Source organism: Taeniopygia guttata, chromosome 1A (genome assembly GCF_048771995.1).
Source record: "Taeniopygia guttata chromosome 1A, bTaeGut7.mat, whole genome shotgun sequence".
Lineage (NCBI taxonomy): Eukaryota > Metazoa > Chordata > Aves > Passeriformes > Estrildidae > Taeniopygia > Taeniopygia guttata.
In genome coordinates, this window is record NC_133025.1 from 39286547 (window position 1) to 39300364 (window position 13818).

Below are 13818 nucleotides of genomic sequence, written 5' to 3' on the forward strand. Positions count from 1 at the left end.
TATAGTAATATGACATTATAAAAGCATGAAAATATCACTGAAGAAAATATACAAGGAAGAAAAAGAAATTGCAAGAGTAGCTAGCAGATCGAAAAGATATCACCACCCATTATTTTTGCACTTCAGGAGTACTTTGCACTTCTGATGTCCATTGGTTCAAGTGATGGTCAAGTCTTGATCCATCAGGGGTGGGGGAAGCCATGAAACAAACACTTCAAGGTCTAAGGTGGAATGCTTAGGTTCAGGTGGAAATGCCCAGGTACCTACCCTGTGGGGGGAAGTTTAAACACTTCAGATCATGTGCAGTCCTCAACAAATGTGGTCACAGCACTAAGCCTGACAGAGTTCAAGAAGTGTTTGGGCAATGCTGTCAAGCACCTGGTGTGATCCTTGGGGATGGTGCTGTGCAGGCCTAAGAGGTGATCTTCATGATCCTTTGGGTCCTTTCCAACTCAGTATATTCTTTGATTCTGCAATTTGAAATAGAGATAGGTGTAGTTGTATAGATACATTCAGTGATAGCTATCTGATAGAAGCTCTTTTTGAGGTTGACTTAAGTACAACAAAATATAAACTCCAGATTGTGTAAGGATTTCCAAAGTCAGGTCACTGCTGGGTAGAGAAGTCCTAACGCCCTCCAGGAAGCTTTGGAAAGCAGCTTCTTAATAAGGCACTCTGGAAGAAGTCAGCAAAGCTTTGCAGAATAAACTTTGACTATTAAAAGCTATTGAACATAATTAAGGGAGCCAAAAGGATTTAAAAGGATTCACATCCAGAATTTTATCAGACTTGTGAAACATGGGAAAGCCTTGAGTAAGGTGGATTCAGAGGACAAATACTACAAAACTGAATTTTCTAAAGGATTACTTCCAGAACCATTATGGCTTTGTATCTGTTCCACTCAAATACAAAAGGTTGCTCACTGTTTCAGGGTATTAGAGTACAGATGATTTATGTGTAACCTAGGTATATTTTCAAAGATATTCCACAGCCAATGTCTTAAAATAGCTACCACTGGTACCATGGCAACACAGGAAAACACTTCCAAGCAACAGATCAAAAAGCTTAATTTCTTTCCCAAGGCATCTTTAGATATTGCTGCATAGGGAACCCTTCCATGTATTTGTGACACAGCTAACTAGTCACTAAACCCCAGATGTTTTCTATAAAAAGTGATTCTGAAAAAAATATGAAATTTGAAAAAATACTAACAAGGTAAGCTTTACCGATGCTAAAGGAAAGTATTACCTATTGAAATTATTATGGTATTTTTCATTAATTAATGTAGCAAGAATATATTAAAACCTGAAACCATCTTACATTTGTATTTTTCTCAGTGTGTAGAAATTACACGGTTAAAATTGAGAATGCCAAAGTTTTAATGCACGTAATTAAAACATACTCTAGGTTTGGGTTTTGGAAATTATTTTGGTGACAGCTAATTCTGTTTCCTGGAATTAGAGAGCATTTTTCTTCTCCACTACCCTCTGCTTCCCCCAGCAAAATACTGCTTGTTCAGGGGACTTTTTGTGAAAAATACAAATTCAAGGAACAGTGAATTACATGGCCAAAGGAATATTTAGTCTTTCCCATGAAGGCAAAACGCAATTTAGTAGTTATCTGTTCTGTTTGGAATAACAGAAGTAGACTGAAAATCTACAATGTTGTGGAAGGTGGAGGCTATGGAGGATCTGAAAAAGGTTATTTGTGTTTTAGTACTGCTTTGATGTAGTTCACAATATATACAAGGAAGCAAAGTAGGGTGTATGTGAAAAAAAAAAATTAGGAGGGTAATAAAGATTAATTTCCACTGAAAAATCTCAGAAGAAAAAATGCCATTTCGATCAATTGAATTACATAATCAGCCAAATGCAGCCATTATGTTTCGGGTTGGGATTCCAAGATTCCCACAAAGCCTACAGCTCCAGGGACACCAGGGCTGGAAAAGGCATGCCAAGAGGAACATGATGCTGCACCAACATTTTTGCCTTCACACCTTTCTGATCTGGCTCATCCCATGGGACTTAAATCAGGCTTATTTTTCCCAGTAATGTTAAAGATTGTTGGCCCTGTTGTTTTATAAAGACCATATTTTACTGTAAAGCTTTTTGAAGTAAAATTTTAATATTAGCACACTAATATTATTCTTAGAGATGACAATCTATGGACAGTGTACTATTAAAGGTATTGGAGAACCTTGTCCCATTCTCTTGAACTTCCTTGTCATCATTTGTGCACATACGGACACAAATGTGTCATCATTTGTGTACATACACATTGAGCTATATAAGATGTGCAATGTCAAACACATTCTCTTGAACTTCCTTGTCGTCATTTGTTCACGTGCAGAGTTAACAACTGTGAAAAGGATTTTACCTTTATCGTACTTGTATTGCCTTATATTTTTTTTATAAATACCATATCAATTAAAAAATGCTTATGCTTTGTTGTGATATTTGCAGCATTTTATTAAATGTGTGATTCAGTCTTTTTTAATAGTTGGGTTAGAGGTAAAGTCCTTGCTATTTAGCTAATATCTTCTGATATTAAACACCAGTATAGCTGCAGTTCAGCTCATCGAATGATTATGTAAAATTTCCCATTTTATTAACTGTTCATAGAAGGAACTCTGTCTGATTGTCTACTCTGTAGTGAATTATAATGTGAGTGCTTCATGCGCTGTTGGACACTTGAACTGTTTCCTGTGAAATGTTCCATGGAATACTTAAAATATACTTTAAATGTTTCTTGAATATTTTTTGAGATTTATACAGTTTAGAACAGCTGTCGTGTTGTTAGATAGAAGCACAATAAGGTATTTAGTGAGCTATGTAACATTAAGTGTTTCTGAAATAGTTGCGGGCATTAAAAGAATTTCTAGTCTTTTAAAATGTAGCTTGTAAATATATGAACTTTATAGCAATATATTAATCCTAAAATTTTTTAAAGTGTGCTTAACAGCAGACTGGATGTGAAAAAATGAATAGAATTTAAAGCAATACTGTAGATGTGTGGTCAACTTTTGATTTATACGAAAACATTCTTTCTAACTTAAAGCATTAGTTTCCCTCTCTTTTTCTCCTACTTTACAGTTTCAATAATTTAAATTAAGATGGTGCTTTGACTGATAATCTTCCAAAGATTACCTGAATTATGCATGAATACAGTGCGCTGATACTGAGATTGTAGCTGTCAGGGTAGTAACTTTAACTTGAATGAATGATTAGTTTGCCTAGAGGACAAGATATAAATTGGAAGGGATTTGCTTGAAAAGATCAAGGATTTAATCTTTCTAACTCGGTTTGCAAATTTTTATTTCAAAATATTTTAACAGTGATATTAGAAAGACATATATGAGAAACATACAATAGGAACCATGTCAGTCATTGTTCTCTTGCATTCAATACGTTCTTACTGCCATCCTCGCAGCAGAAATATCCATATATTCTATGTACTCCATAATTAGACTTGAAGTTAATTAATATTTTAGAGCTTGTCATGAGGCACTTACAAATTCTTATTACATTCCTAGTGCTGAAACCACTTGCAATCTGGTCAAATTGCATCTTTATTTCTAAAAAATCTTCTTTCTCCTTCTACTAATAGTGCTAATAATTAAAATCCTATTCTTAAATCATGGCTCTCAAACCAGTATTTGGCCCCCAAGCGCCTCTGACGTTCCTCAGGGTTAAAAGGAGGGCAAAGTGTGATGTTGCCTGCAGAGGTTTCTTGCCTGCTTGCTGTTAGTCTCTAGTGGTCAGCTGAGACTGCGCATTTCTGCAGGAAAGCCAAAGGCTTTCCCTCCCTCCCATGAGTTGTAGGGAGGGTTCTTTTTTGGCTTTTTTTTTTCTTTGCTTAACTTTTACAGAGTGAATTCTGCTTATATGTATATATCTCCGACTGTTGGTAAATTTTCTGATGTCCCCTCTTTTTAACCCCATTATATCATTTATTCTGAAATATGCCCCAGTCACCTTCCTGTGCTAAAAAGCCAGGATCTCTGCCAATTTGTATTTTTTTTTAAGAAAGCAGTAAATCTTACTCACTGTTCTAAAAATCAGCTGACAATGTGTTAAAGAAAACTCTAAACTTTTAGAGTTTGTGTACATTTAGACATGACTATTAAGAACATTAAAGTAATCTCTGTAGCAGTTTTCCCACACTTGCATTTGTGTTAAATATGAATAATTGCCTTGTTATTCAAAATACAAATGATGCTGAAACTGAGAACAGATTGTGATGCAAATGCTTCTTGGTGTTTTGAAGAAACAGCAAGAGCCTTTGCAGCTGCTCTTTTCTGGAAAACAAACATTCTGCCTTACATCAGAATGTTGTTTCAGAATTGGGGTAAACAAATACATATTGTTCTGTGTGATATCTGAAAGATGTTTAGGATTGTATAAGAAGACAGTGAGAAGTGGTACTGAAGCCTGGCTGCATGGAATGAATCACTGCTTGGCTTACATCTTGTGATTCATGTCATGGTGTAGGTTGCCCTGAGTATTTGCAAACTTTTCTCTTGTCCCTTTGACTGTTTTTTTCAGTGGACTTTTGTAAAGGACACTAACTTTAAAATTGTTTTGGAAAATGTGAAAAGACCAGAAATTCAGCATAAACCAAAAACATCTGTTATAGGGAAAACATGTTTTTTGTAGCACCACCACAAGTTCTGGTACTGTATGAGAACAGTTACGTGTTTCTACTATATTACCTCCTGTTCATCTTGCTCAATGCATTGTGTATTCTGTAAGAGGAAAAGCTGGGCCTTTTTTATCCTCCATATTGCAGAATGCCACGACCAAGTCTGGGGATTTCCTATGTGTCAGTACTTGAAGAACAAAGGCTGGTGCTGTGGTCGCAATGCTAGGATGTCAGCATGCTTGGTATGATTCCCCTTCCTTTCGTTTTCTACTGAGAGCTTTGTCCAGATGTTACAGGATTCATTGTTTTTGGCTGCTGATCCTGAAGCCATGACTTCAATCCAAGAATCTACAGGATAACATCATTAATGTTGTAAGCATGATGAATTATATATAAAAAAAATAGTATTGACCTTCCAGCTTTATATATTTTATACTTGCTGAAGGCATGAAAAAATGAGTATTGATAGAAATGTATTTTAAGAGTGGACAGAAAGGCCAAAACTTTGCTGAAACCTAAACAAGGTAAACCCTCAGGATAATAGTTCTTAGCCAAGGACTTAGTGAGAAACAAGGTAATTGTAGAAGGATTGCAATCAGTAACTCCCTCAATGCCCTCATGATTCATAATGTTGAATGTTCTAGCTGTTTAAAACCTGAACAACACTGCCTATTCCAAACATTGGAGGAGCTCTAAAAATCTATGTAGCTTAAGAGTCTGGAAACATCTTTTTAACATTCCACCAAGAGATAAAGTACTTTTAGAGACTTAGCCTCATCAAGATGGTATGATGAGCTGTTGTCTAATTTGAAAAAACAGGTACTGAAAATGTTTGCCACTGTTTGAGTTAAAAGACCACTATTCCTTCCCTCTATTATTTTTTTAATTTATGGTATCCAGATAAATCACATCAGGTTGTGTCTAGGCTCTGCTGCTGGCTCTATACCTCCATTACAGAGAAGAGTATAGACTAAAGACTCAGTGTGGACTAATGTATTGAGGTTATGTAAACTTGAACTACCATGATAATTAAATGCTGTCAGGAGAAAATATAGGAGGACAGTTGTTTAGGATCCATGAGGCTTAAATGTGTTGCCATTGGCAAAGAAAAAGAAAAGAATTGTTCATTTTAGAGATGTAGCTGTAAAACTTAGCGGAAGAAAAGTGCTTTCTAAAGGGATTTGCCTTTTCTCTTTTGCTTGTCGGTGTCATACAATACCAGTCCTTCCTCAGCTGACACATTAGCTGTTTCCTATTCTATTTCTTTTGGAAAGAAAAAGGTTGGGCTGTTTTTTAGGAGTGGTAGGAAGATAAATTTTATAACCAAATGACCCCTAAGAGAGTACTGATCATGCTAAATATATCTATTTAAGATTTCTCACAAATCACAGAAATCTGGCAATTAAAAACTTTTTGTTTGAATATTTACAAAAGGCAAAGAGTTCTCCTGTGTAACTACATACTTCTGTTATGTTTGTAATTGTCTATATGCATTTTTCATTACTAGGATTTTCCTTGCCATGTAGGATGTACAAGGTAGCCAGCACAGAACCACTAATCACCCACATTTCTTGGCCTAATGGCTAGTTAGCAGAAAGTCTGCTGAGAATGACACTCAAAGTTTAAATTGGAATTAGCAAGGGCCAGAGGTCTTGGGCAAGAGTTCCAGCTTCAGAGCCTTACAATATATCTTGGAACCCATATCCATCTCCTCAGCAGCAGCAGATAGATGCTGCTGTGAGAGCATACACATCAAAAGGCAAACCTGATAGTTGGCCAAAACCATGAATGGAGGAACTGCAATTATGTGGACTGTGTTTGAAATACAAGATTAGTGTGAAAGTGTGAAATACAAGATCAGTTCTATAACAAGGAGAAGGAGTGGGTGATTGTGTAACAGGCAGTCTTATTTACTGTAGTGAAGTTTGGGACTAAAGGTGATAATCATTTACAGATGAGGCATTTTTGGTTTGCTTCCTAATTGGATGTAGTATCAGATAATCAGATACTGAGGTTTTGTCTTCATTTCTACTATGATCTTTAAAACTCTGTTGAAAGCTTTTTAGGCACACTATCTTTTCAACTGTAAAAGAATATTACTTGCTTCTAATTATTTGTTGTTCTTTGTCACTATGCATCATAAAAATCATGTAGTCTCACATCTACATCAGCATTTATAGTATGAAGATTCTAGTGAAAAATAATGCACAGTATTTTAAACTGCAGTCTGTCTGAAGTTACTTCATTTGCCGGTATATCAGCAGTTCAATTTATCTGAGTGATTAAAACTAATATTGTCCATTGAACTAGTATTTACTTTTAAATAATTAAATATGTAAAGTGAATTATTTCTATTTCAGTAGAAATCGATTCAATAAAAATGCATTTGCTTTTAGCACTTTCACAGAAAGTAATCCTCTGAAATTCTTGTGTGATAGAAAGAAAAACAAGCAAATTTCCCATGTATATATTTCCACACAGTTGGATATCATTGCTTCTCCTATAGATAAACCAAAATAACAAGAGTAGCTGCTTATGAGTGCCTAAAGGTATTAACACTTTAAAGTGTGCAAGCTCATGTTATGTCACACCATTAATCTTTTAAAATGTCATCTCCTCTGATTTTTATACAATGTGTTTATAATATGTTATGATAAAGAATAAACATATCAGCAATTTAATTCCTTGACTCTTAAAGGCTTTGGAGAGAGTTGCAGTTGGCCAAATGGTAAGTAATACTATTTATTTTAGCCATTCTAAGATAAAATGTGGTTTTCCCCCTTGAATGTTCTTAATCCATGGCCTTTTATTGAACTTCTGCATATCTGGAGTCTGAAATACTGGCCTACGCTATGTCAAATCCTGATAGATAGCATGTGTCATCATGAAATCACATTTTTATTGCTTGCTTATACTTAGTGAATCTGTTTTCCTTTGACAATTAAGAGTCTGGAAAAAAAAAGCACATCTTAAAATTTAAGGCATTAAACTATCCTTCCTAACTTTCTTTGCTATCTTTCAGCTAATGCATAAATTCAGTGCAAATGTCCTTCTGATATCCCTGGTTTGGATCACTCTATCCCAATGTTTTATCAACTAATGTAAAAATAGACATTGTTATGACAAAAGCTTGAACTTGTTAGAAACATCATAATTCTCATTTTTAATCCATGTAGAGGATTAAAATATTATACATTAAAAATGTATACTATTTTAAATAATAATAAATAGTAATAAAATAATAAATATTTTTATATTTTTTGATTTACTGTTGTGCAGTTATCCTTAAGGGATGGTTGACACCAACTGTGCAAGTATTTAAAAGGCCAGGCTGAGACATTTCTTTCCATATTTATTAAGCCCACTGTCTTTTTCTATGTATTGGCAATCATTAACTGGTTTTATGCAAACATATTTTTCATAGACAATATATATGAAATTCATAGTATTTTTTTTTTTGGCATAATACTTTCTGCATGGTTTAGACTACAGTCTGACCACAGATGATTCAGCTAGGTAATTACTCCTTTTGTCTTCAAAACAACTTAGATAATTGTTGTTTATTTTGCATATTAGAATTCAGATCATGAACAGTGTGTTTTTGTCTGTTGTCTTTCTTTCCATAAAAAATGTCTGGGGTTTTTGTTTTCTTTCTTGCATTTATGGTTATATTAGAAGCTGAGTTAAAAACATAATTTTAACTGGATGCAAGAAAATTAATAAATTGTCCTCTTAAGTCTGGTATGACTGATCATAAAGTATACAATTCAATAAACAGTTAGGGAAGCCAATACTTGTTTTGTTACTCTGATCTTAATTTCAGTGCCAATTTTAAATCCTTGCCATTGTAAAATTTTTTGCAGCTGCCTACAGAATCATTGTTTTATCGAGCTGTTCTTCAGGTTATTGTAGAAGAAATTTATGGAGTCACCAAAAGGTAGTAAGCTCTGAATTCACAAAATACCAGCTAAAGACTGATCTGATTCTCTTTCATCTCTGTGCTATAGAGAAAGTATATTTTAGAAAGCAGAAGGAATGTCAGAATCAGTCTTACCAGGTTGTATATACACATCGGTATTAAAATGCAAGATAGATTTGCTCACCCTCCATCCACATCAAAAATGTATTGCCCTTCCTTTACATGTGGCTGAAATAGGACCTCTTTGGTACTGGGTACGTGGGTAAAGCACATCTTCACCTGAGAATACTCAGCAAATGCACTGAAAAGAACGCAGGCCTGGGCTACCCTGTCATGCAACGGTCCTGGCAGCTTTGATACTGCAGATGGAAAAAGGCATTTTTGTTTGTCCTGAGAAAAACTGCTGACAGCTCGATGGCCATCATGGCTCTAAAGAGCTACTCACTGCAGTGCCTACGCTGGCAAATGCTGCTTGCTTGTAGGAATGGGATTTGGAGAGCTGGTGCTGAGGACCTGACATCTACATTATACTCTTCTGTGGTTGCAGTTGGATTAAATTTTCTCTTATTCTGTGGGATGTATGCCTGTTAGCACTTGGAGCACATCCAGAAGCACACCTTTCAGTTTAATTTAGTTTGAAAAGAACCTCTTTTCGAGCTCTGATACTATTTCACGGTGTGAGCCAAGGCATGAGAGGTGGGGAAAACCAGAAAATTCGCTTCAGAAGTATACTCCTGATCTAAAATAAGTGCTAATGCAAATACCCTTAAAACTTTTGTTGAATGTCGAGTCAGACAGCTTTCCCTTCAGCAGGTCAAATTCCAGAAAAAATAAATGCTTCTTTGTTTTAAAATTGCAGAAAATATCACACAAAAAGTCATGGCTGCTAAATTAAAAACAAAAGGAAAACTGTGAGGTAGATTTTTCAGTTTTTGAAGGAAGTATAATTTGGAGGAATTAATTAAGATTATATGTCTGTAATGAACACAATGGCTCTCTTGGAAAGACCTGCCTCACCCCCACTATTTTTTTTTTTTTACTGAGCAAGATGTTAAATGCCCATCTTTGTAGGAACGATGTAACAACACACTCATTTACTGATTCTCAGGCTGCATCAGCCTAGATGCATTTGAATATTAAATATGACAGCAGAAAATATTCTCAATGAGTGAGGGTTCTTGACAGTTAAACAGCATTAGTACTACCACTGAGTGAAATCTTTTGAAATCTTTCTGTTGACTACAGATGTTCGTTTGGATTTTAGGAAATAGGAGATAGGTTTCACTAAGAATTAAGAGGGAGAAAAGTTTTAAACTAAGATACTTCTATTCAGTTTTTCACTGGGAGGGTGTGGGGAAACTATATTTCTTGTTAAGTAATTCAGTAGCTGAACATTCTGTACCTGAATATTTAATTCTTACTCTGCACATATAGAAGAGAAATAATGTTAGATTCAGTCAAGAAAGTGAATTCAGACTAAAAGAAACTTCGTTTGTTGTTTCTCCAAGATATTTTAAGCACAGAGAACAAATATGAGTGGTCTACTAGGATTCATCCTTCCTATATGTTTTTTTTTAAGTTTTTGTGCATTATTTTAGTGTATTTTTTTAAAAAAACACACATTTTTGTCTAGCTTGAAATGCAGGCTATTGAACTGTGAACAGGACAGAATTCTGGCACCATTTAATGAAATAAAAATTGAAAGGATAAGAACACCAGGTAACAAGCAAAAGTGGCATTTGCTCAGTCCAGTGGTTGCTGTTAAATAAATTACAGCAGCATCATGGTAGATTATGGAAGTAATATAGAAGTATAGAAGGAAATGTCTATCATTGGAAATAATAATTCTTTCATTCATATAAGGAAATAGAAATGTTAGTGAAGAAATTAAAAATAAACTTCAACTACTTCTCAAAATTTTAGGTAAAATAATATCTGTATTATAACCATAATACAATTATACCATTGCTGTGTCTAGAAGTTACTTCAAGTATTAGCTAGATAATTTTAAGTGGAAGGGGGGAAAAGGAGAGTTGTTACTAACTTGGCAGTAGTAGCCATCCAACTGATTTATTTCTTTTGATAAAAATATCTGAATTGTGTTGTTGGATGTATAAAAGCCTATACCTCAGTACTGTATTTGCAGTGATCGACATGTTGGAAAAACCTTCTCCAAATCATCCTCCTTCGTAGATTATGTCAGACGGTCTCTGAAAAAGCTGGAACTGGATGATTCAAAGGTGAGTCGCTTAATTTGTGACTATATGAAATTGTTATATCCATGTAAGTTCTCAAGTCAGGACCAAAATGCAATGTTGGAGCCATTGAGTTGATTTATGTCATATATTGCTATATGAATATTATGTTTGAAGACTTAATACCTTTAAGTTAGTAAATGTTAAGGAAACAGATGAAGATTTTAAATCACTTTGTTAGATAGAGAAAAAGAAGTAAATATAAAGTAGAGATTTAAAATAACATTGAGATTTTGTGTTCTTGAGTATCATCTTAGCCTAGTCTTACAACTGCTCAATTGGTCAACAGATGGCAACATAGCATTAGGCATGGAATATGACTGTGTGAAGATCACAACAGTGTTGTGAGAACAAGTTGTGCAAAGGAGACAATAGAGAATACTAGACAGGTTGTTAACAAATTAAGTACAATCAAAGGAAAAGTGGGAGTGGCAAGCATGTAAAATATTTAAGGTAAATGTTGTTGCAGTCTTTGGTAATGTTTAAAACCTGTAGTCAAAATGTCAAATCACTTAAAATTTGCCAGGCACATTGAAGCATGAGTTAGGAGAAACAGGCAAAACCAAATAAGTGAGTAAATGCAAATGACATTGGAATCATCCTGACACTGTTAAAAAAAGGACTTATGCCTGAAGTGTGCTGTATTTTAAAGGATTATATTTAATTCTGTAGTTAGCAGATCACATCTAAAGGGTGTAGTTACCTGTTTGCTTTTCTGTATGAATAGGCAGTGACAATTTGCATTCAACCCAGCTAGAGATAAAAATATATCTTTCTTCATGTGTATACAGTCACCCAAAAGCAATAGGAGACTGTTTGTGTAATAATCAGTTCACAAGATCATTGATTGAACTCTGCTAGTACATATTTATTCACTGTTTTCTTTAAAACCAGTAAGCATAGAAAGTTTGTGTCAAGAGGTCTGATTTTAGATATGTTGCCTTTTGCTAAGAAGGGTCTGGACAAATGCAAGTTGCCCTGAGACAAAGATGTCTGTCAACACTGCTTCAAGTGGCACATTTATGTGGTTGCTAAAAACCTGATTCAAATAAATGCTTACTTTTGCTCATGTTTCTCCTCATTTTATGTGCAGCTGGCTGCATACTGAAGACTGGATTTTATGCTGATGTAAACAATATTATTTTTTATTTCCTAGCTATATTGAAATCTGCAGCAGCACAAAACCGGTGCTATTTTGATACTACTGAGAGGAAAGTTGTTACTGCTCCCTTAACAGTGGTTCTGACCCTGCAGTTTTCATGGTGGAGTCAGCACTGTATATACACAATATTGGAGAATATGTTAAATGCCTCTCTTCAGAAAAAAAAATACTTACATAGCTAGAAATGTGATGAAGTCTAAACATTTGCTCTGAAAGACAACAAAATCAAAGATAAATTTATGTGGACTTTTTTTAGCTCTATTTAGAAATGAACAAAAGAGCAGCTGTACTGCATAGACCAAATGTCTACTTTGTCTCTGGCAGTGGACAAAAACTGATGCATTGGGAAGAATATAAGGTGGGATTCCAGAGTAATCCAAAATGTTCTTGTCATTCACAAAAAAAAAAAAAGGGAGGCAATCATTGTGTTAATGCATAAATATGTTTAAATTATATTTAGAAAGCAGCTAAAACTTAGTGACATTGTGGAATACAACCAGAGAACTATGAGAAAAAATTGTTTCCATATGGGTCTCTGTTTCACATGTGCAAAGATATTTTCTAAAATACAGAAGTCAAGAAACTGTGAGTCTCCAGTCTTTTAGTAAGCTTATCAGAAGATTAAAAAGAATTTCATCTCAGTATGATAATAAAAGTACTGGAAAGGAAAATAGAGGAGTAGAGGCACTGTTTCTAGGAATCCCTGCCAGGGTTTGGTAGCTTGTCATGTATGGTAAAATCTTGCATGGTTTTTATCACTGTAGCTGAACCTGTACTGTGAGATGTAAACACTCTTCCAAACGTAATGGTTCATGATAAGCCTCGCAGCTGCTTCCTTTATACACACCAATACTTCTGTTTGTGATCAAAAGGTAGCCCTGGGGCAATCCAGTCATTTTCAAGTCAGGGCAATTGTGGAGGCAGGATAAAGGGTGCAAGTATATAAAACACCTAACTTGCCTTGATACTCATTTTTGTAAATGTGTGCCTTTTGCTAAATATTACACTGATGAAGACTCATCATGGATACATACTAAAACAGTATTTTGTTCCTGATTATTTTCTTTGTCATAGTTCACTCTGTTCCTATAGACTCTGCATTGTACAGACAGAGCATTCAGGGTCACATAGATTTTGGAGAAATTCTTTCTGTTACACAAGATTTCTTTTTCCTTTTGTTCATCATTTTACCTAATTAAGGTGAATGAGGATCTCTCTTTTGGGAGAATGGAGCATTCATCCCTGTCCTTTCTCCTAGGGTAGCTGGCCCCTCTGATACTTGTTGCTTTTTTGCTTTCAAGCAGCGAGTGCAATTCCTTCTCTTCAGCTCAGAACATGTTTCAGCTGTTTGTAGCTGCTTTTCAAATGAATTTAAGATGAAGCCTCTTTATTAACAGATCTGATTGCTGCTTAAGGCAATAAGTGCTACAAACAGCACTTATATGAAGACTTATTGCCAAGGCAAAAAGTCTTCATATAAGTATATATGTATTTTCTAGAGTTTTTCAGAAAGAAAATTAAAAACTCTAGGTTTCCTGGTGTCGTGTTCTTACTGGGGTAGATTAGCAAAAGATCTTTTATACGGGCTAGCTTAAGGCAATTAAATGGAGAATGTGTTTACAAAGATAAGGCCTGGGTATGTGTCTGACAGCCTTTGGCATCTGTTGACCTGGTACTTCTGCAAACTCTGGACTATTTAATTTTGAGTGTTAAAACTGGTAGACAATACTGAAATCAGAATTTGTGCAAAAATACTTTTTTTTTTTGCTAATTGCTTATTTTTTTTATTAGACAAGTTTGGGTTTTTTTAATATTTGATAAGTGGGTTACTCTTAGCTTAC

General features: G+C 34.9%; 1 protein-coding gene across 6 annotated transcripts in view; it reads left to right on the forward strand.

Moving 5' to 3' along the window:
- METTL25 (methyltransferase like 25) overlaps nt 1-13818 on the forward strand; it is a 43874-nt gene that overhangs the window by 22296 nt on the left and 7760 nt on the right. For 4 of the 6 annotated variants that reach the window (XM_030260555.4, XM_072923131.1, XM_041713201.2 and 1 more), the window contains 4 exons: nt 4789-4883; nt 7340-7369; nt 8505-8578; nt 10707-10800. In XM_030260555.4, coding sequence (XP_030116415.4) covers nt 4789-4883; nt 7340-7369; nt 8505-8578; nt 10707-10800 — 293 coding nt within the window. Of the gene's footprint in view, nt 1-4788; nt 4884-7339; nt 7370-8504; nt 8579-10706; nt 10801-11971; nt 12229-13818 lie in introns of those variants that run through there. The other 2 variants (XM_041713194.2, XM_072923132.1) reach the window with 2 other exon arrangements.